This window comes from Cardiocondyla obscurior, linkage group LG07 (assembly GCF_019399895.1).
Source record: "Cardiocondyla obscurior isolate alpha-2009 linkage group LG07, Cobs3.1, whole genome shotgun sequence".
NCBI classification, from domain to species: domain Eukaryota; kingdom Metazoa; phylum Arthropoda; class Insecta; order Hymenoptera; family Formicidae; genus Cardiocondyla; species Cardiocondyla obscurior.
In genome coordinates, this window is record NC_091870.1 from 9,126,340 (window position 1) to 9,145,477 (window position 19,138).

The window sequence follows — 19,138 nt, forward strand, 5'->3', positions numbered from 1 at the left end:
CAATAAGTACGCGCGTCTGTTTCAAAGAGTTGTTAATAAAAAAATTCAGTTTAATCGAATTATTGAGATCTCATATGACGAGTGAGAAAAGCATTCGGTCTTAGTGCTGGCAGTGCTGGTCACAAGATATTTGGCACATGTTTCATTTGTGCCTCAACTGTAAATAATGTTGATCTAAAAATTGCCAACGGTTCATACCTTTACATCGCCGTTTCCAACGGTTGACTCTTGCTTCGCGCGGTTGTCGACAGTTGAGTGAGTTCCGTGGGCTCATTGACTAGGAACGCATCCAGATTGGTCTCGAGCAAGACCTCACTCTTTGAGCGTAGGGGCTTCTCTTCGCCCGTGTCGAAATTGGTTTCTAGTAGCGCTTCGCTTCTGGGTCGGTTCTCGGGCTCATAGTGATAAGGATGCGGTGGTACTGGTGGTTGAAACTCCGACGCATATTCCGGGACAGGCTCAGATGCCTGACTCGGCGTCAATGTAGCCGTGTCATAGGCACGCCTCGAGTCGTAATCCACAGGATCATAAGCGGCTGATGATGCCTCGATGTCGCGTTTTAATTCGCTCATCGAATCAGTGAGCGCGAGACTGGAATGTAACGGTAATGTGGACATGTTATTAAAATACGACGAACTCTCGTTGTTGGGATACCCTGTAGGAGTTTCGTCAACCAAGGTTGCCTGCACGTTTGGTTGTAATGGCCAGTTAGAAGCTGCAGCGGCAGCGGCGGCGACAGCAGCACCATTTCTCACCGCGAAAGTGGAATGATTGCGGAAGCCCTCATTGCGATATGCCAGATCGAAGACAGGATTGTCGACGCTTTGTGCCGCATTGTACTTGTGCACCGTGCTCTTAAAGTCACTCGTGCTCGGTGAGTATCGTGGATTATGAGCCTCGTACACGTCATAACTCTGGTTGTCTTCTATCGAAGAATTTAATTGCGATTTGTCCATCGAATCTAAGCTACCACCATTTAACATACGCTTGTAATTTGAGTTTAGAGTATCGGTAGAATGTTTGGTCTGTGAAAAAAATTGCACAGCAAATATATTAATAATAGTATAATATTGATAAAAGCTTATTTACTCGATTGTCGTAATTCATACTTACAGCGATAGGTTTTCGTCGATAAGCAAGTTCTGTGAAGCCAGATGTGGAGCCAACAGATCGTAAGGAATGTAAGGATTGCCTAATAGAATTACGTCGCTCGAGTCTTTCGAGCTTACGTTTCTTCGATTTGGATGCCCATAACGCGATAGCTGCCGTTAACAGGGCGAGCGCGACACCAATAGCTCCCAAAACACCCACTGCGACGATATCTTTTCTCCACGACAGAGGATCGATGTTAACTCTGGGATCTATCAAAAATTTGTAATTTTTTTTTTTTAAATATATCTCCTTTTATTTTTTCTATTTATATAGTATTTAACGTACCAATTTCGCAGACAAATAAATTAGGTTGCGCACAATGATCGATCTCGATTGTCTGATACGTGAACACTGTGCACTGATCAACCCGTTCTAATTGTTGCACCCACACGCGCTCCGAATAATCGAATCGTTCTTGTTGCTTACGTGCAAATTTCCAGAGTTCTAAATAATCTCCCATGATAAACGGCATTGACGCATTTGCCGACTATGTGAAAAAGATGTAATTAAACAGATCGTAAAAAATTAAAATAAAATGGCAGATTTAATATAGTACATCTAGATAAAATAACTTACTCTGCAAAAATCTCTCGCGCTATAAAAGTCCATCGGCGCGCCAATCAATATGTAACACGTGTCGCCAACAAGATCCCAAGCAGGTGGACACTTGCCATTTAATACTGACTGATTGTTCATGTGGAATGGCTGATAATCTACTTGTAATAATTCAGGCGAGTCCCCACGATCTCTGATACGTCCGGCTACTGCCAAAGTTTCATTGTAGCCCCACCAATTGTGCCGCGCATCCACGTGAGATCTCCACATTTCTAGTTGTCTAGAGGAGAGATTCGTGAGTATTTTATGTTTATGATAATTTAAATCTTTAAATAATTGTCTTATCTTTTTTATATCTAAACCAAAACTATTTCAACTTACTGAGATCTATTCATCGTGAGCATCTCGTAATCGTTATCAGGATTAAAAAATACATTGTCGACGTATTGTTGTCCAGGTGTACCGGCAACGATAGTGCTACGGCCTTCACGATCAATTGCGTAGTTTCTAACAAAAAAGAAATATTAATGTTTCATTATTTCTGCTGAAATAATTTTCTGTTGTTGGAAAAAAAAAAAAAAAAAAAAAAGGAAAAAAAAAAGATATAAATTAATTATAATATAAAAATTAATTACTTGTAAAAGCCGTTGTGAGATGTGCTTTGATAGGGTAGCCGGACTTTCTCGAATCCCGAGATCTCCAATAAGTGCATGCCGAGATTTCCGTGTAAATAATTGAGCGTCATATTACTAACCACTTGTTTTAAAACAATGTTGTTGTCATAAGGAGCATAGTTCTTGGTAAAGTAATTCCTGAATATAGTCACTTCTTGATAAGGACTACTCTGACGACCCTCAACGTATCTAAAGATTCACAGTGTAATTGTACTCACATTTATATACAAAATATAATGTTGAACTTACAATGTAGGCTTGTTGAAATTTTCTGTAAAAAGATTGTTGTGAATCCATGCCTTGAGAGATGTTGCCGATCCTCTTGAATCAGCACGGATAGAAAGACCGCCTTGATTGCGTTGCACCAAATTATTCTAAAATATGAATTTTAGACGATTAAAATTATCTTCCAATCTTTTTTTAGATATATATATATATATATATATATATATATATAAAAGGATTGTAAAATAAGTGTACTTACTCTGAAATAAAGTAATTGCGTATTTTGAACGTCCAGCCATAATGCAGATTTACAGGTAGTGAAATTACCGTACAACTTTTCGCAATTATTGATAAATTGATTGCGTTCAAGCGTCATTATGGCATTCACTTCGCCGGCGCTTACATACTTTACAGCTCCTTCGCGGCAATTCGATGTCACAGAGTAGGAAACGTTGTGCTGCACGTCGCGATCTATTAATTACACATTATAAATATAATTATATTAACCGATACCATTTATTATAAATCGCGTTAGTTTATTTGAGTTTACTTACTAAAACCAATAGCTGAAATCGGGAGAGTCACGATTTCCGCAATAAATCCGTGCATGCTGCTCGCTCCATTGGCGAATAATCGAATACTGATACTAGGATTCACCGTTCTGAACAATTTCTTCTCGTCAGGAGTGTCAACTTCTAAATGGCCAATCTTTTTAGTGGTGACATTGTAAATATCTCCGTCGTACAGAGTTATTCCATCGGCACGACCCGGCTTGCCGGTGGAGTTGTAAAGATTAAATTGCAAAAGCCTACAAAATGGCATATTTGCTTTTTAGTTTTCGTCAAATTATTTTCGAGAGAAAAATTAATCTTTACGTACCTGAATCCGAAAGGTTTTGCTCTGTAAGCACTGCGGAAGATCTTGACGCAATTCACAGGGTAATTATCATACTTGTAGTATACGATCACGCGCTCCTCGATTGTGATTTCTTTCGCGGTGTCACATATATCGACCATGCTAAATAAATGATAAGGGACATTGAGATCCTTAATAGGCGTGAACGAGCTCTCGTCCGCCTCGCGACCTTCTCCCGTCAAGGATAATACATTTATACCGTTGCCAAGAACATTGTTAATCGTGTTGAATAGTAACTCCACCTGTAAAATATATATATATATATATATATATATATATATATATATATATATATATATATATATATAATGAAATAAATACGTGTGCGTTTTGAATAAATAAGAACCATCCTGTTTTGCATTTTCTCATATGAAAACGTGTTCCGCATACCGTATGTGTTGGAGATATGACGTTGATGCCGTGATAAGCGCTGCTATCTATATTTACGTGGACCACTGCTGGAGACTTCATGATCGATTGTACAGCAGACGATTTCTCATAATGTAAAATTCCAGCGCCGGTTATATTAATAAATCTCAAAACAGATTCGACGCGCCTGACCGTTTCGTGAGTCACAATATCGTGAATGCGGTGCTCGTATAGATGATGTTCAAATTCGCTGTTAGCGATACGTATTCCACCCCAGTAATCGTACGCGTCGTTCAAATTTCGTTTGCCGCAATGCAGAAAGACAAATTGTCCGTTCCACGGGCACTCATGACGATGACCGAACAACTGACCGTTCAATCTAATCTGACAGTCCTCAAGACTCTGCTCTTTCCCGGTACACTATAAAACAATGGAGGTTTGCAGAGAAAATTCGATTTTTGAAAATGAATGAAAGACAGGGCGGAATTAATCGTACCTGCAGTGGTTCCGGCCAAGACCAGACGCGCGTCAACGATCCAGGGTGAAGTTCGTATCTACGATCGTACGACACGTAGATATTAAGAGTATCGTAACCCAGTTGCCGGCACGCCACTTGAGCATTGCGCTCGGTGAATCGATCGTCACATAAAGGAATCCACTGAAGAGTCGTTTTGTTAAAATACTCTAAAAATCCTGTTACAAAAACGATAAAAACTTATTCAAAAAATATAAAATAGTAAAAATAATAATAGTAAAAATAGAAAGTATTGTACAATACGATAAATACAGGCCTTTTACTGTTGAGTTTTTTTTTTGATTTTTAATTTTTCTTAATTTACCTTCATTGTCCAATGAAGAACAACGTTCATCCTTGCATAAACGGATCGTCTCATCTGGCATCGACATAGACATAAGATTGGTAGAAGTCCTCGTTGGCGTCGGATTGGAGAATGTGGAATTCACGCTCGCGTCGATTCTTTTTATTGGTCTCATTATAATTTCGTGACCGGGTACGCCGACGGCTTTTAGCGTTCCCAAAACTAAGATACCAACATTGGGAGCAAACTCCATTACGACATCGGGATAAATGTGCAAGGTAGCTTCCGGCATGACAGTAATATCGGAACGTATAATGTATGGGTCGGGTCTCGCGTGTAGAGATAGACTGTCAACGATGCGACCACCTAAATTATTCAGATCGATCTCTTGATTTATATGCCATGATGCGGAGATAGATGCGTCAAATGAGTCGCCTATTAAATACGGTCGATAGTTGGCTACAGCGTGATCGTTCCAATCGTCAAAATCAAAAATTCTCGCTCTACAAAGACAAGTGCAAATTTAGATAAATTTTAACGTCAAGTGCAGTATATAAAATTATATAAAATTACCTGATAGAAGTGTCGTTAGAAGTGCCCCACCAATTCTCCATGACGTCCACTTCATTGTTAATCTTAGCCGTTCTGATACCTGCTAGTAATTCGTAATCCAGGGAATTCTCGCCGAAGAGATTTCTATTGACCCGAACTTTTTGTATGCCGTGAAAACCGACAACGTAACTGGGATCGTCAAATGACCGCCGGGGTCCCATACTGACGAGATCGTACACGTTTCGCTTAATTTCATTGTAATAAAAACGAGCATAAACGTCACCGAGAATTTCAGACTGACTGTCCGCTCGGAACTCAACCATGTAGGCGCCACTATTACCCTCGATGCGATTGTTATCTATTCTGATCCTCTTTTCCATTCCGCGTATGGATATTAAACCGGTCTTGCAGCGATTGCTGTCGAAACGATTGAAAGACATATTCAGATGCGCAAAATGCCCATCCACCACAAAGCCAAACTGCTCGTTGTTACGCCAGGTGTTGTTTCCGAAATATAAAGAATGCGTAAAATTCTCGTTGTACTGCCAGACATCTGGTAGCAATACCTCAAATCCACCGCCACGATTTCTTTCAATTGTGCTATCCTGCATTATCCAATGGAAGAGATTGTTGGAGTGCCTTGCGTCACGACTAAACTGACGTATCCCTTTACCATTGTCCGTGATCAAGCTGTTATTTACATGTATCGAAATTTCGGATAGATTAGACTGGAAGATGTTCCAATAAGGCGAATACACGTAAATGGCCTCTTCGTGATTATGCGATATCTCACATCCAACTAATTGAATAGTCTCGTTAGCTTTCCGTAGGAAATGATCTCCGATTTCATTCAGGTATCGATTATAATAGTACGCGAGTATACCCTTCTGGTTGCTCTTGATCTTCGTCTTTGTAACAGTTAGCGAAGGAATTGGACCACTGACTATTTTATTGTGAATATTCTGTAACATAATCGAAAACATTAACGTAAAACCAATACTATATATATATATATATATATATATATATATATATATATATATATACACACATGTGTGTGCAAATGTAATATTAACACTTGAAATGCACCTGAATTGGAGCCAAGAGCGACGTGACAGCTATAACTGTTCCACCGTAGGCATTTTCACCGCTCTCATATTCAAAAATTACTATAAAGGAACTGGATGAGACGGGGAAAACGCTTAAATCTCGTTTTACGTGCCAAATTGTTTGATTCTTGTCGAAACGTTGCGAGTCGTGCAATATAATTTGTTCTGTACTTCGATTCTCTATTGGATTCAACAACTGAATACCAATGACATAGCCTGGGGTGCACTGTGATTTAAATAAAGTTAATTTGATTATTATAATACAATGCTTGTTGTAAAAGAAAAAAAAATTTACCTTAATATCGATGGTTCGACGAACGGATTTGCCGGTTATTTTGGTCGTTATAATGTACTTGGTCTCTCCATTAGCGAGTTCAATGTTCTCATTGGTTTCCGGCATAATTATCGGATTGTACGGTGAGTCGATCGTACTGTCCGGTGCACGCAAAAACCATCCTGCGAATTCTCTCTGCTGAACAGCCGAGAGAGCGGGATTATGTCTTATCCCTGCAACCTTATTATTCTCGATTCGCGAATTGATAATCCGCATGCCCAGTTGCTTGAAACTGATGCCGCTACCACCGTTTTGAGAGAAGTCACTATTCGTCACGATATTTATAGCATCTGCCGAATATATATCCGAATAAAGAACTCCCAAGCCGTCATGTAAATTGTTTAAAACCTTGACACCGTCCAATGAATGTCGGGCAAAATCAATTTGCAAAGCTGTTATAAAATAATTAATCATTATTTGTAATATAATACTGGATTAATCGATTATTAACCAAAAATTTTTTTACCTGGTTTGAATTTATTCGTCTTGTAATCCAGTAACCCGGCTTTTTCAATCGTCACGTATTGTAAATCACTTCTTTGAGCCAGTGGTCCTAATCTGAGTCCAGCCCATGCTGCTTCTAAACACCTGACGCCAACATCGTTCGCATGTGTGCATGAATTTTCAAAATCCTGCTCTTTTTCCGCACGACATTTAGTTATATCGTTGTCGTATTCAGTACATCGTACATTGCTGAGAAGTATGTCCTCGTTGATTCCAGCGTTCGGAATTTGCGATCGTTCCATAAACCAATTCTCAAAGTCAAGAATAAAGCCCAATTGATGACAAACGAGCGCCGCATCTAGAATCGTCCATCCATAGTTGCACACTGTGCCCCATTTATCTCCAATTTTTACCTTTTGAAATAAAAAATTAACTATAGTTTTTTATTTTATTATTTAAGTAATTAAAAAAAAAAAAAAAAAAAAAATTATAAAGTAATTACCTGTAGTCTCCCTTCTAAATTTGTTTTTCCACCGAGAAGCCTAACTGGGACAGATTCTGCTTCGTCAACTTGAATTACACCGTCATCGGTGTAAGAATCATTATTTAGTAACACAACGAGCTCTTCTTTGAGACTAAAAAAGATATCGCTGGGCTTTTTGCCACGTGCATCGAGTTTACCGGCAACCATCATTCCTACAGCCGGTGGAAAACGCAACGTAACGCCCGGTTGTAATATGAGCTTACCACCCGGTCTTACATTGATATCACGCTCGACGATGTATTCTCCAGCTTTTAATTCCTCTTGACCGTCAACCTCACCTCCAACAAGATTCGTGCCAGGTGTGACAAACTGCGGCACAAACGTTGGATTCGGAATAATGGTATTCGCGCCAGGATTACTACTATGCAGTAAATAAGGCAAATATTCGATTTTGGCAAGATTGTATCTGTCTTTCCTAAAAAAACAAAAGTATAATTATGTTATATATTTCGTACTATTGTGACGTTAAAAAAAATATTAAAGTAATTAATCGTACCTATGGAATAATCGGTTAAAAATTCTCTTTTCTTCTCCAGAGCCTAACCAATTGTATGTACAATTGATAACTTTACTTTGATCTTCCAAATGAGAGCCGATCTCATAAGGCGATTCAGGATTGTGTAAAATATTACGGAAAACTTGGACATTACTCGAAGACACAACAATGACAGCGGCTACCCTAGAGCGTGGTATTAATTTGATATTCATTATATCGCCATTGTCAAATAATTCTCGGACACGATTCTCTCGCAAAAAGTTTCTCGTAAATAATAATTTCTGTGCATCGTTGTAAGGTGATAAACCAATGCTAACAACGAAGGGACCTCGGTTATTATAGAATTCGTTGTATCGTAGTATTAATTCTGCAGGTAATATGTTAAATTCTTCGTACAGTGGATTTTTTATCAAAATCGCGCCGGTCGTTTGATCTCTAAAATGATTATACTCTATAATAGCATCGAGATTAAGCGCCGGACTCAATTGGATTCCTAATTTCGCATTTTTTATGAAAGAGTTGTGTCCGATTTGAACTCTCGTTATTCCATTGTTCTTTCTCCAACTAGATTCCACTTGCAATGCTGTTTCAAGGCTGGTATTGAACCAGTTGCCAGTGACGTTCACGTATGAGTTGCCAGTTGAATTACCGATCTGTTAACCGAAAAGGTATCAAAATCAATTAACGTATTGCATGTGTGTGTGTGTGTAACAATATTTTAATCACTTGCATCATTGCAATTGTATATTAGAAAGTTAGTTCTTACCAAAACGCCTATATCTTTATTGCGAAATATCTGCGAGTACTCAATCACAGTCGATTGATTGAAATGTACATATTCGGTGGCAATACTGTCATTTAACCACACGGCAAAACCGTAGCCGTTGTTGGACGATATACTACTGCGCGACACATTGCGATTGCCGCCTGTTACGGTGATATTAACGCCGTCCCCTTGATTGAACGAGATACGACTATCAGTGATGTTAACGTCCATTGCTCCACCCAGCACGTGTACACCCGCCACGTGATCGTTATTTGACACAGATGTTTCGTGAATGTGCAAGGCAGATCTTAGTTTTTCTACGACAATACCACGACCATTATTGCCTGTTATTGTACTACCTGTGACGTTAAGATCATACGTTTTTCTGCAAAAGAAAAAATCAAGTTAAATATTTTTTACTAATTTAAATATCTAAGAGAGAAACCCATATTATTTGTTATGTAAAATAATGTAAATTCTTAGTACTTACTGTAACCCGATGACACTCGCATGAATATAATTGTATTTGTTCGGGGTTCAGCTATAAATTTTATAAAAACATTTTGTCGAGTTGAAGTAACGCTTTGCGGTAACGTTCCATTTCTCACTTTAACACTGGCTAAAAGTCTGTCCGCTCCACTTATACCATCACGCACTTCTATCGTGGCGCTATCATTTCTATCGGTTTTCATTTGCAGAAAGTGCACAGTCAGAACGTGGCCCGGCCTCGTAAAGATGTGCTGAATAATGTCATTCGTTAATAATGTTATCGTTAAAAAAAAAAAAAAAAAAAAAAAAAAATGTTATGCAAAGTGTAGAAATATTTTCGCTATTGGCAAATATTGTCAACTACTCACCTGTGGACATCGTTTTATGTTGGGTGCATATTTATTTTGCTCCATGGATATAGTAACGGGAAAGGTTTGGCTAGCCGTTGTAGGGAAAGTGCACAAATCGTACACGTCGTTACGATCCAGTTTTTCGTCCGGCCGCTCATCTGCGTGCACGTACTTAATTCCATCTGCACCGTTTTCAAACACTGTAGAGTTATTGATATGCGTCATACCGGACGAGCTATTTACGTAGATCCCATATCCTAAAATATACACATAGTAAAGCACAATGTATTATTCAATACAATTTATAAATAAAATATATCGTAGTATACGAAATAAAAAGAAAACTGATGGAATTGCGTATTACCTTTGTTATATTGCACGGTGCAATTATTTATTATAACTGGGGCGTCTGATGTGGTGACGTTGATGCCCGTGAGTGCAGAATGGAGAATAGATATGGACTCCATAATCGGTGGCACGCCTTCCACATGAATCGCCGATGTTACATTGTATTCCCTCCCCGTCCCGGCATATCTATTTGCAAGATTAAAATAGTTTTGTATAAAAAATAATAGGTAAAATAAACATGTATAATTCTATCAAGATTGAATTACTTACTCAATCACTATATTCTGCAGAATAGATCGCGATCGACGTATGTAAAGTGTGTTCTGTTGAATAAGCGGTCTATGATACACCGCGTCCTCGAATCGTATCCCTCGCCAATGTTTGACCGCTTTAGTTGCACCATCGTGGTAAGGAAGGCAAGAAATGCCCAAGTCCGGATGGTAATCTATAAGATGTTAGGTTAGATCGATCAATCAAAATAAATTGATGTAGAAATAGAGATAATTAAAAATAGAATAATTAAAAACAATTAAATAAAAAATTTTATCTATAATAATATAGAGAAGAGAATTTTGAAGAATTTTGCGTACTTACCGCAAACACCGGCGCCTAATTCTCTATCCGGCCAACGTTCACAACTCGTCAGCGAGGGCTCGGTACCACGACAACCTGGCTCCTCGTAAAGAAGACGCGGCTTGGATGGCCATTGTCTATCGATCCACGACCACCACTGTCCGCCCTGGTAACCAAGCTGCCGACACGCTGTCTCGAGATCCGCGCGAGTCCAACTGCAACGAGATTAGCGTATATAAAAAAAATATATCTACGCCGGTCTCTCTCTCTCTCTCTCTCTCTATTGTTGTCGACTGTTACGTTCGTTGACCACGTACTTTCGCGAGTTCGTGCAGACGGAACGCCAGGCACCTCGATGAAGAAGCTGCAGTCTTCCCGTTAGTGGACTCGGTCCGTCAACAAGGCGTATCGTAGGCAATGCTCGAAGAGACGGGATCTGCGAATCTACTTCCGCCGCGGTCAGCAGAATCGGCTCGTGTGCTTTGCCCTTTTAACAAAATTATTAAACGTAGGAAAATGTCAAACAAAGTCATACTTATTTAGAATATATTTAGAAATTAAACATTTTCGTGAAAAAAATACAACATGTTATAATCTGCAGATTACTTTTGCTCGATTTAACTTGTGCTTCCTTTCCTACTTGTGGTTCCTTTCCGGCGCGTTAAAGACGAAAAAAATTTTAGCCACGCTTGATCCGTGCCAAGAGCGGTCGGTCGTGCCGAAGGTCTTGGCACTACGTTGAGTTTATAAGAGGATTACGGGGGTCGTGGGTCAATCGCGCGGGGGCAAGAACCGCCGGTTGACGCGTGACCTGAAACGCATCGCTTAGAGCATTGGCGGGTGGAGGCGGTGCCGCCGCCGCCGCCGCCGCCGCCGCCGCTGAATCACTCGTCCGCACGGTGCACACGTTGTTCGCATCCCGTTCTTAATTATCCGATTAGCGCTTTCTGCAGATCCCCTCGATGCTCAACACCGGCCGACGACGGTACAAGCAAGTGTAAGTAAAGGGATTAGAACAACTGTTTGTTCGCCTTTAGAGCATTTTTCTTCTTTTCCTAATCAGCTCCTAGCAGTCTTGGATAGTATTTTTTTTGGGTGATACGAACGACGACAGGTCATTAGCTGACAATGCTTGCGAAAATGAATATTAAAAATCTCTAATCGCCTGACTGAATTTCTTCAAGGCTACAAGACCCGTGAGATATTTGAGCTCTTTTTCCGCAAGAGATAATAATATTGTATTGTACGTACATAATTTTCAGTAATTCCAGTAAATGACACATTCGTTTAAATATTCTCTTCTTCCTCTCTTGATAAATTATTCAAATTTCGTGTGCGTTAATTTCTCACAACTTTTAAAATATTGAAAATATTTCCGTGATTGCAACATGTTGTATATCTGAAGAGTGATTGAGTGCACGTGTCCCTTTTTAAAAGTGCTACGTACGACTTGAACTGTAATTAAAATAGCAACAAGATAACACCTAATAACACTTGTTGAAAGTATTAACGCGTAGGTACGAGCGCTATTTTGCTGATACGTCCACACCAATAAATGCAACAACGATAAAAGCAACGATGCTCGCGTGCCTGTGGCATTTCCGGTCAACCGGTGTCCTCCGCTCCGCACGAGAAAGGATCCCTTTCCTGTCGACGTATACCGTCGCATTGCATTCTTTCGCGATTACATTTACCTACTGCATTTACTGCATTTACTGCATTCGAGTTTGGTAAGCACGATGCTCTTTATTTCACAACACTATGTACTTCTATTATACTTTGTTATTGTAAACAAAAAGTTTATTGCAAAATAACTACGGGGTTTTTCATCTTCTAGAAATTAGACAACCTTTAAATGATCATTATTAAACAATTAAATCGAAATATTCAGTTTGTATCCAATTATTATTTAATTAGCACTTTGTTATTTCATGATATTTATGTACTTTCTAATATTGCTGTTAATTTCTTAATAACATTTAATTTTAATTACAAAAGTTTGTTTATCGGAAACTACAGATGTACAATAGTTTCCAACTCACTGATAAAAAGGGGCAATAAATCGTAGACAAACATTGACAAGTAGTCCGTAACGTGCACCCAACCACAGTAGTGACATTTGACAGTTATAACTGTTGTGATTACAATCACAGCCCGGATGAATGAATGAATTAAAACCGGGTGAGCGAGAGTGTAAAATTACCAGAATGACGCGAGAGGATTTAATTTTACTTGAAAATGAAATCTTGAGTGATTGAAAGAACGTGCGAGATTACTACGTAAATAATAACGTGTTAAATTCACGTAATTTAACAACTATCATACAAAATTTAATTTAATTATATCATTATAAAACATAATATATGTAATAAAAAGAATCAAAATTAATGAAGCACATTGAATCCGTGTTTAATAAATTGTTGCATAAAAATATTATAACGCACAAAAGTCGTATAATTATGAATCACGTTCTTCCATATACTCCGCATCCATTCGCTTCTAAATGATTATGAAACTTTCCTGATAACCAAGTTGGTATGACTCCAATCTCATTATCAGTTAACGGTATCAACGGCGCTATCGATTCTCAACATAAATTGACGATATAACCGAGCCTTCGGGAGGCTTATTGCCGCTAATAATACCCCGTGAAATTTCAACTTGAACTTGTTACGCATAATGTCGAAATTTCGCTGGAATTGCAGTCCGCGAGGTTTTCCGAGAAAACAATTTGCTTTCAAGTCGAATCTCTCTCTCTCTCTCTCTCTCTCTCTCTCTCTCTCTCTCTCTCTCTCGCATGCATGTAGAAACACGTGCACAGTTGTACAACGCGATGAGTCACGTCCATTCAACGTTACACGTACACACCCGCCCATCGATATTCTACGTAATTCTACGTAAGAATTCTATCTGTAATTATCCACAATCTCATTGGTATACCTTAGCCATATCCGATCAGATATGTCGAGTATCTGTAGCAAATTTTTTTTTTTCTCTACTTTAGATTCCAACTTGTTAAATATTGAATAAAACGGAGAAATAGTTGTAAAATAAAAATTTACATGTACAAAGATGAATTAGAATTTAGCTTTGTATTTGATATTTAGTCTTTGAAATTACGTTAGTTCTTGACGACTAGACATCGCGTAATGTAATACAACTCTTTAAGGGCACGGTACATCCCGCTATGCGAAAATTTACGTTCCGAGGCCTCGTATAGCTCAGTGGAGAGAGAAGAGAGAGAGAGAGAGAGCGAGCACTATTAGCAAACAAAAGTAACGGTTGGAAAATCTACTGCTCGCGCAAAAGCGACGTATGACGGTACTGATTTTTGCCAGCGAAAAAGACGTTCGCACGATGTTTATCAAAATTCACCTGAGCCTAGCATAACAATACGCGATAAGATGCATTAGCAAGACGCGAGTCATTCATTGACAATGAATAATTCCAAATAAAACGCCAGCAACAACTATTACAGAAATTTACTTAAACATAGGTGATTTCGAGAAGAATGTTATCACAAATCTAACTGGTGGAAATATTGTACAACGCTACCTATGTCACGAGATATGCTATACACGTTTGACGTCAACGATGCGGCTTGGGGACTTGACAAACGAACGCCTTTGTTCTTGGGGGAGGCGAGAACAAAGCCTGACTTTCTCCAAGGAAGCGTGCCCTCCACTTTTTACAAGTTTCGTTACAATTTTTACAGATTATTACCTCAGCAGTTATGATCCCGCGAACGGTGATGCCGACCATTGGGCCGAAACGAATTTCCACTCCGGATTCTACGACGAGCTCACCGTTCTTCTCGATGAACAAATCCTCTCGCAGCAAGTAAGGGCTCTTCGATCTCGATAGTAATCTCTGACCTCGGACAATGCGTCCGCCGTGTAGCTCGTGAAGACCGGCGTTGTTCCAGTTGTCGTTCACTACGCTGGCGTTCATCAGCGTCGTCGGTTCCGTGTAGTAAATCGACGATAGATCATATCTATTGTCCGACCAAGCGCTGGCCAGAACGGCCAGGACCAATAACGAAATGCACAACCGTTGCATTCTTCGGTACGGGTCTTGGACAGTTTGTATCATCATTGAGCACACTAAAAGAAAAAAAACACCTTTGCTTCACGATTCTAATACAAAAACGGCACTCTTTTAACGTAACGTTCAAATCAAATCAAATCAAATCAAATCAAATCAAATAAACGGTAATTAACATTTTTCAAGTTTTCACTGCGTTGTTTCTCGATATTATCTTACGTTACGGCCTTCGAGAATGAACGCGTATACCAGTTAAGCATTACGCAAACGCACTTGCACGCAGACGAAGATGCACCCCACTCACGTTGACGAGGCCGTCGTAGCTACGCGAGAATCATCCGCTTATCGTAGACTGATCCACGGACGCGTCACCCTCGTTGATCCGATCCCGCGTTTGAGTCCGTGAGTCAGAGAAACGACGTCTTTCCTCTTCGTGCTGCGTAACATCTGATACTTTCACTAGTCAGCAGCGAGCTTCGAGAAACAATTATTTGTATCGTAAGGCGCTTATAGTCGCTCTTCGCGGTGCACCATGGCAAGATTGTATCTGCAAAACAATTAAAGGATTTTAAATCGAAACATTTCTGAAAACAATCACGAGACTGGAGAGTTTTAAAAAGAAAATCAAAATCGTAGAAAATGTATAATTAAAGTTAACAAGCTGTTTGTAGCGTCGTTATTATACAATATTTTGTGACAAAAACCGAGCTCCAAAGATAAATGCTTTTTTTCTTCTTTTTTTTTGATCGACCGCTAAAATTACAAGTTTCTGGCAAACAAGTTACACGCACAGGGGAGATTTTTCGAAAGTTTTCTGGTCGAAAGGCGTAGTAGGCGACCGTTGAGCTTCACCACATCGTCTCGGTGAGATCGCATGCACACGTACCACCGCTGGTCGACGTTGCGCCCTTTACGCACGTGTGGGGTGTACGTACGCCGTGTGAATCGAAGCGAGACGCGATGCCGTGGGACGCGGGCGGGTGGAAGCCACTTACCGACGCTACCCAGGATGCGGGGCTTGAAATTCGAGCGTTCACGCGCGAGGAACCGCAGCGGCAGCGGCAGCGGCAACGGCAACGGCAACGGTTGCTCTGCTTGGCGACTCTTCTTGGCCTTTTCAAACTCGCCGTTCTCTCTGCGTCGATCCAGACGATCGGTCTCTCAACCTTGCCGTAGCGGTCAGAACAACGCATTCCCGCTCGACGTGGACCCGCGCCGATTTCCACGGGTCATCGTGGACGACGCGCTGATCGATCGATCGATCCCTCAAAAGCGTCGTCGATGCAAAAGCTCAGCCGTGGAATTTAAAACTCGTCTTTGTCCACCGCGCGAACACCTCCGTGTCGTTGGGCGCGGTTTTGTCACTCGCTTTACGTCTGTCGCGCGTATACACAGACTTTTCGCGGTCGCTTTTACCTTACGCAACTCGTCGCCGACCGTCACCGAGGCTTTACGGCTACTACCGCGGTCGCCATGGCGCGATTGCTCTGGTAGGCTTGGTAGTTGGTAGCGCGCTGACGGTAACGCTACGCTACACCTACTACGGTACGGTGGCGGGTGGAGGGCCTTCTAGGTCACGTGACGTTTGCACGTCACGCAGGTTGTGAAACAGGTGAGTCGCCTACAGTCTACAGTGCGGAGTGGACGCGTATAACCTGGCACTCCCAACGAAGCGATCATAAACATAATGTAAAAGTCATTTGTTTTATCGTTTTTAAATATATTACAATACTATTTTTTTACTTGAACATACAATAACGTTTTACAGATCGAATATGCTGAGAAGAAAAAAGCAGAAGGAAAAAAATTAGAGATGACAATCATATCAACTAAAAAGGAAAATTATTTTATAATCTGTATTAAAAAAAAAAAAAAAAAAAAAAAAAATATATATATATATATATATTTGCATTTGTAAATAACATACGGTTTTCATTCAAATTTCTGTACCATTCTTCCTGCTATAAAAAGTTTTTTACTTTCTGGAATAATTGCATCTGAGCTTGTGAATGACAAAATGAACAATAAGTATTTTTTTTAGAATATATTAAGAGTCTCCAGAGTCTTTCAAAGCTAAAACAGCTTCCAATAATCAAAGAGATACTTGAACTTTTAGCCCAGGATTTCTACAAAAGATAAATAAAAGAAAATATTAAATTAATACATTCAATATGTTTAAGTATCTACTTTTCTAAGTAGATTACTATAAAATAATGTTTAAGAGACAATTTAATGGTAAAATCCAGTAAACATTTTCACTTGTAACCTGAAAGATAAACTCACTTGGTGATCTTTAATTTACCAACTTCTATATATCCAGGAGCTTTCTCCCATTTATTACCTATGTATTTCAACACTTTGACAAGCCATGCACCACGCTCTACATTACTTAATTTGAATTCTTTTCTTGTGTGCATTACATTCATGGGCATTATTGCTTATTTGGCTAATTTAAAAAGATTGTTCCTAAAACGCATAAAATAAATGTTCAGCTTTATTATCATTATGTCATTTGTTTTAATATACAAATAATTTAAATCAATTTATACATTGCACGTTGCCATGCCACATCGATTTAGCACACATTCCTATATTCACTATCTCTGGAAAAGCAACATTTCTTTCTCATCGCTTTATATTAAAAACATGACAACATTTCTATCAATTCTAGTTTACTGTTTTAGTTACACCTTTGAGTCTGTCATAATCACAAAATACTTTGTCAGCGGTATTAACTAAAAAAACAGGCAACTGGTCGATCCATACTATATCACCACGTCGTCAGCAGTGTCCAGAGTTACTTCGCAAAATGCTTCAACATTCAAAACTCTATCGTGAGCATTTCCCACAAACAGAAACCTAACTTCTACGTCATAATTATCGTCCCATATTATTACATTCTGCAAAAATAAATGTATATATACGTAAATAAATGTATTTAAAAGTAACTCTACTTTTAACCTAAATACATACCTGTAACTTTTTATAGTCTTATAAAAAATAGTTCCCGATGATGTACAGGCTTGGCACTATTTGTGGAGCAAGAAAAAGCTTCAAATTAAATACAAAATCCAATAGGATCCTCCAGAAATCAGCAGAACTTTTTTCTCAAGCTGTAAAAGCACAGTGAAACTTCTGTGACCCTCGCAGAACTCAAATCATTAGAAAACTGAAACATATATTTATTTACAGTTAGGAGAAATGTAAAATTGTAATTAGAACACTCTAATACATTAAATAAAAACAATTTTAAGTTAAAAATTTAACTTGAAAGCCTGAAAATAATTTATTTAGAAGTAACTCTACTTTTAATCTCAAACACATACCTGTCACTTTTCAAACGCTTATTAAAAATACTTCCCGCCGATTCACAGGCTTGAAACTTTTAGGACAGCAAAAATAATGTTCAAAATTGATGGAAAATCCAACGGGACACTCGAGGATGCATCAGAACATTTTTTTAAATCTGAAACACAGCAATATATTCTGTGGCCCTCAAGCGTTTCAATCACAAGATATCTGAAATATAAAATTATTCACAGTTAAAAGAATAATTTAATTGTAATTAAAACACTCTAATACACTTAAATAAATTAAATTCAGGTCATAAATTTAACTTAGAAACTTCAAAAAAATTAATTTAACAATATCTCCACTTTTAACCTAAAACACATACCTGTCGCTTTTAAAACACTTATAAAAAATAGTTCCCGTCCATGTAGAGCCTTGGAACTTTTGGGCAGCAAAGGGAGGTTTAAATTTAATGAAAAATCCAACCGGGCACTCGAGAAAACGCAGAACTATTTTCACAACTTGTTCAAGTGCAGTGAAACTCTGTGACTCTCGCAGAACACCAATCACCAAAAATCTGAAATAAAAAATTATTTACAGTTAACAAAATAATTCAATTGTATTTAGAACACTCTACTACACTTAAATAAACCAAATTTATGTCAGAAATTTAACTAAGAAGCTCCAAAAAAATTTATTTATGAATATCTCAACTTTTAACCTAAAACACATACCTGTCACTTTTAAAACACTTATAAAAAATAGTTCCCGTCCATGTAGAGCCTTGGAACTTTTGGGCAGCAAAGGGAGGTTCAAATTTCATAAAAATCCGACGGGGCACTCGAGGAATACGCAGAACTAATTTCACAAGCTGTAGAAGTGCAGTGAAACATCTGTGACCCTCGCAGAACACCACTCACCAAGAATCTGAAAGATATAATTTTTCACAGTTAAGAGAATAATTACATTGTATTTAAAACATTCTAGTACACTTAAATAAACCAAATTTTAATCAGAAATTTAACTAAGAGGCTTCAAAAAAATTATTTTAACAATATCTCCACTTTTAACCTCAAACACATACCTGTCA

The 19,138-nt window shown here is 38.8% G+C and overlaps 1 protein-coding gene and 1 long non-coding RNA gene across 2 annotated transcripts in view; both read right to left on the bottom strand.

The window, feature by feature from the left end:
• Nucleotides 1-16,151, bottom strand: part of Bark (protein bark beetle) — a 17,711-nt gene extending 1,560 nt beyond the window's left edge. The window contains exons 1-29 of the mRNA XM_070659578.1: nucleotides 15,753-16,151; nucleotides 15,031-15,304; nucleotides 14,437-14,816; nucleotides 11,031-11,200; nucleotides 10,735-10,928; nucleotides 10,411-10,585; nucleotides 10,157-10,326; nucleotides 9,811-10,049; nucleotides 9,440-9,693; nucleotides 8,954-9,338; nucleotides 8,188-8,840; nucleotides 7,650-8,106; nucleotides 7,170-7,560; nucleotides 6,665-7,095; nucleotides 6,350-6,595; nucleotides 5,282-6,222; nucleotides 4,730-5,211; nucleotides 4,387-4,583; nucleotides 3,912-4,310; nucleotides 3,486-3,763; nucleotides 3,161-3,414; nucleotides 2,866-3,077; nucleotides 2,631-2,755; nucleotides 2,343-2,570; nucleotides 2,089-2,214; nucleotides 1,729-1,987; nucleotides 1,438-1,639; nucleotides 1,114-1,361; nucleotides 199-1,025 (exon numbers count right to left, since the gene is read on the bottom strand). Of these exons, the coding sequence (XP_070515679.1) occupies nucleotides 201-1,025; nucleotides 1,114-1,361; nucleotides 1,438-1,639; nucleotides 1,729-1,987; nucleotides 2,089-2,214; nucleotides 2,343-2,570; nucleotides 2,631-2,755; nucleotides 2,866-3,077; nucleotides 3,161-3,414; nucleotides 3,486-3,763; nucleotides 3,912-4,310; nucleotides 4,387-4,583; nucleotides 4,730-5,211; nucleotides 5,282-6,222; nucleotides 6,350-6,595; nucleotides 6,665-7,095; nucleotides 7,170-7,560; nucleotides 7,650-8,106; nucleotides 8,188-8,840; nucleotides 8,954-9,338; nucleotides 9,440-9,693; nucleotides 9,811-10,049; nucleotides 10,157-10,326; nucleotides 10,411-10,585; nucleotides 10,735-10,928; nucleotides 11,031-11,200; nucleotides 14,437-14,816; nucleotide 15,031 (8,922 nt within the window). The 5' untranslated portion in view covers nucleotides 15,032-15,304; nucleotides 15,753-16,151 and the 3' untranslated portion in view covers nucleotides 199-200. The remainder of the gene's footprint in view (nucleotides 1-198; nucleotides 1,026-1,113; nucleotides 1,362-1,437; nucleotides 1,640-1,728; nucleotides 1,988-2,088; nucleotides 2,215-2,342; nucleotides 2,571-2,630; nucleotides 2,756-2,865; nucleotides 3,078-3,160; nucleotides 3,415-3,485; nucleotides 3,764-3,911; nucleotides 4,311-4,386; nucleotides 4,584-4,729; nucleotides 5,212-5,281; nucleotides 6,223-6,349; nucleotides 6,596-6,664; nucleotides 7,096-7,169; nucleotides 7,561-7,649; nucleotides 8,107-8,187; nucleotides 8,841-8,953; nucleotides 9,339-9,439; nucleotides 9,694-9,810; nucleotides 10,050-10,156; nucleotides 10,327-10,410; nucleotides 10,586-10,734; nucleotides 10,929-11,030; nucleotides 11,201-14,436; nucleotides 14,817-15,030; nucleotides 15,305-15,752) is intronic.
• Nucleotides 16,152-17,083: 932 nt separating this feature from the next.
• Nucleotides 17,084-18,216, bottom strand: LOC139104224 (uncharacterized). Its single transcript, XR_011546007.1, has 3 exons — nucleotides 18,084-18,216; nucleotides 17,731-17,926; nucleotides 17,084-17,657 (listed from the first exon to the last, which is right to left on the bottom strand). It is a non-coding gene; the product is annotated as an uncharacterized lncRNA (long non-coding RNA).
• Nucleotides 18,217-19,138: the final 922 nt, after the last annotated feature.